Source organism: Pteropus vampyrus, unplaced genomic scaffold (genome assembly GCF_000151845.1).
Source record: "Pteropus vampyrus isolate Shadow unplaced genomic scaffold, Pvam_2.0 Scaffold47, whole genome shotgun sequence".
Lineage (NCBI taxonomy): Eukaryota > Metazoa > Chordata > Mammalia > Chiroptera > Pteropodidae > Pteropus > Pteropus vampyrus.
In genome coordinates this window covers 8,084,006-8,087,044 of record NW_011888828.1, presented here as the reverse complement: position 1 = coordinate 8,087,044, position 3,039 = coordinate 8,084,006, and the positions used below count along the sequence as shown (strand labels likewise).

At 33.6% G+C, this 3,039-nt stretch overlaps 2 protein-coding genes across 2 annotated transcripts in view; one reads left to right on the top strand and one right to left on the bottom strand.

Annotated features, from left to right (window-relative positions):
* The window catches only part of ANAPC10 (anaphase promoting complex subunit 10), a 271,547-nt gene that overhangs the window by 16,932 nt on the left and 251,576 nt on the right, over positions 1-3,039 (bottom strand). The window lies entirely within an intron of this gene.
* The window catches only part of HHIP (hedgehog interacting protein), an 83,692-nt gene that overhangs the window by 13,229 nt on the left and 67,424 nt on the right, over positions 1-3,039 (top strand). Inside the window, exon 4 of the mRNA XM_011359461.1 lies at positions 396-597. Within this exon, the coding sequence (XP_011357763.1) occupies positions 396-597 (202 nt within the window). The remainder of the gene's footprint in view (positions 1-395; positions 598-3,039) is intronic.

Genomic DNA, 3,039 nt, shown 5'->3' with positions numbered 1-3,039 from the left:
ATGGAAATATTCAGCACAATTATTATTAGCAAATCAGAGTTTTATTAATAGACAGACCTTTCCGAGCTCCCTTTTCTAAGGTTTAATCATGAGTAAAGCTAATTTTAATTATAGTCACTGAAAGATGAGATAATGAGCTTATGAAATTTTAAAATACATACATGTGTTGATTTTCTTTTACTTTCTGATAGGAGGCTGCGTTTGTTTTGTTGTTGTTGTTGTTGTTTCCATTGAAAAGAATTAAAAAGAATTATATTGTGCCAGTGGGTTAGCAGCCCTTCATGATTATCGAAACCATTGATTCCTAGAGAAGTATATTTTGAAAAGGATGCTAAGTGCATCCCCTACCTCCTTCATCTCAAGAAATCCTTACTGGTTTTCTTTAATTTGTTTAGAAAACACAAGCACAACTGCTTCTGTATTCAGGAGGTTGTGAGTGGGCTGCGCCAGCCTGTCAGCGCCCTGCATAGTGGGGATGGCTCACACCGTCTCTTCATTCTGGAAAAAGAAGGTTACGTGAAGATACTCACCCCCGAAGGAGAAATTTTCAAGGAGCCTTATTTGGACATTCACAAACTTGTTCAAAGTGGAATAAAGGTTGGCTTTTTAAATTTTATTTATCTTTGCTCTGGCCATGTTAATTTTATACTAGTGTTATCCTCACTGAAGGAATTTCTTTATAATAAAAGTATGTTTAAGGAGAAAATAAGGAGACAACATAAGGGAACGATAACTATGGCCGCTGACTCGGGATAGTAATATTAAATCTTTAATGTTATTTGGTGACTATTAAGCAGTGAAATCAGATTGGTATTTTGACATGTTTTCCTTATGTAATTTACACATTTAAAATAATTCTTGATTTTTTAAAGTATTTGTTTAAATGTTGTTTAACAGGCATAATACTTAGAATTGTATATCAGCATTTGCTAGTAGAAACCAAGAGGTCTTTTGGTTATTTTGGCATTGCAAATCATTCTTTACCATGTCTGTTTTTGAGTCTGTGTCATAAAAGATGCTACTTATACTGTGACTTCATTGTACAATGTTTTTACAGGTAAGTCAAATATTTTTATCTATAATAAGCCGTCATTATAATGTATTAGCACATCTACTGCCTTCTTTCTCACTTTTCTAATCAGATTCTCATATTAAGTAATCCAGTAGATATGTAAATAAAATTATCATATTTATTTCACAAGGGAGTAACAGTACTAATAATAGCAGTACTAAGCTGTAAAGCAAATTGTGGCATTCTAAAATTAAGACACATTGAACAGCTCATGACTGTTTTAGAATGACAAAAACTAACTATGGTTTGGGAAGAACTGGTTATTTTTCTCATTTCTTAACTAGAAAAAACATTAAAGGATGATTTATACTCTTCTAGTCATATAGAAATAAACTCCTCCTTGCTTCGTTGAGCTGAGCTCTACTCAAAGGTAAGAACATTAAAACCAGAAGAAACAAGTTGGGAAAAATAGAAATACATTCCTGATATCTATGTATTCAGTATCTACCATGTAAAATAATTAGAATGCCATGTTATTGGGACCACCCAACAAACCCAAACTCATGTTGTGACTGTCACCAAGACACACTGCATGAGAGAAGTGCCTTATGGCACTGTCGTCTTTTGAGATCATTTGGAAAACCTGTTTAACTCAGTAGTTTCAACTTCTTCCCAGTAAAATTTTTCATTAGAATTCACGACAAATAATCAAAAGTCTCTTAAAATGAAGCATTAGTGTTTTGCACATCAGAGTTCAGTAAATACATTATTCTGAAATGTGTTCTGATAGCTCACTGCCAGTGGTACTTAATGAGCAAAGAATGAAGATGCAGCGACAAGGCCATTACTCACTGGCGGTATACTTTTGTTACTATGAAAGTTAAAAATGCTCTCTATAGAAGGAAAGACTGGGAAAAGTACTTTAAAAATCATCACCTATAATCTCATTGATTAAAGAATATCACTATTAACGTTTTGATATATGTTCTTCCATTTTTTTATATTAAAATTAAATGAATTTTTTCTGACTACAAAGGTAATACAGGTCCATATTAATGTGGAAACACACAAGAGAACATGTTTTCTTATAGCTTTTTTTCCTAAAAAGCTTTAAAATAAAGTTGAAATCAATCCACAGAAACATCTTTTTAGCCTCCTTTTTTTCACCTAACCCTATGTCATGAGTATGTTATCAGATTTGGAAATTTTACTCAAAAACTTAGCTTTTATCTTTTTGGGGTGTTTCATTTCCTTTTTAATGAGACATTTAGGATGACTCTGGTCTTTCCTTTTTATCGTTATAAATAATGTTACATACCGTTCTTATATATATTATTTAACCTGATCATGGACGACTTTCTTAAAATTCATTCATAGAGCATTACTGAGCCGAAGGGCATACACCGTGATACACGTTGTCAATTTGCTCCAACATATAATAGGTTTTCAACTATTTGAAAGACTAATGTATGGTTTTCAAATATTATTTTAGCAAAAACGTCAGTATTCAAAAGATATTTATGATAAAGAAATGAGCTCAGAATACTTGAAACTTTTATTGTGAGAAACAGAAAAACTGATGTTCTTATTTCTACTTTAGCTGCCTAAAGAATGTCCTCCTTTTAATTAGAGTTACTTCAGAGTCCCTCTTTCTTAATGTGTGCCCGTTCGCTGGGACATTGAATGAAAGTGTATCTTCTCTGACACTGAGACATTGCATAATTGCCACAGTAAAGAGGTACCAGCTGGTCGTGACAGTGCCATGGGTCTGCCGTGCCCCCGTTGTAGGAATTCTGCAGAAGTCCCTATGTCTTCCTCTCTTAGGAGAGCTCCAGGGCTTCCGGGGCTTAAAATAGACTTCAAAATCCATCATGTTACCTATGTAGAATAGGTTACATAATATGACATCTTTTAAAGTGCAACATTTCGAATTCCCTTAGTATTTGGTACTTGTGATGTCAATAAGATTCAAATCTATCACGTGGATGATAGATTTGAGTGGACAGTGGATAGTGAGTAACGAGACC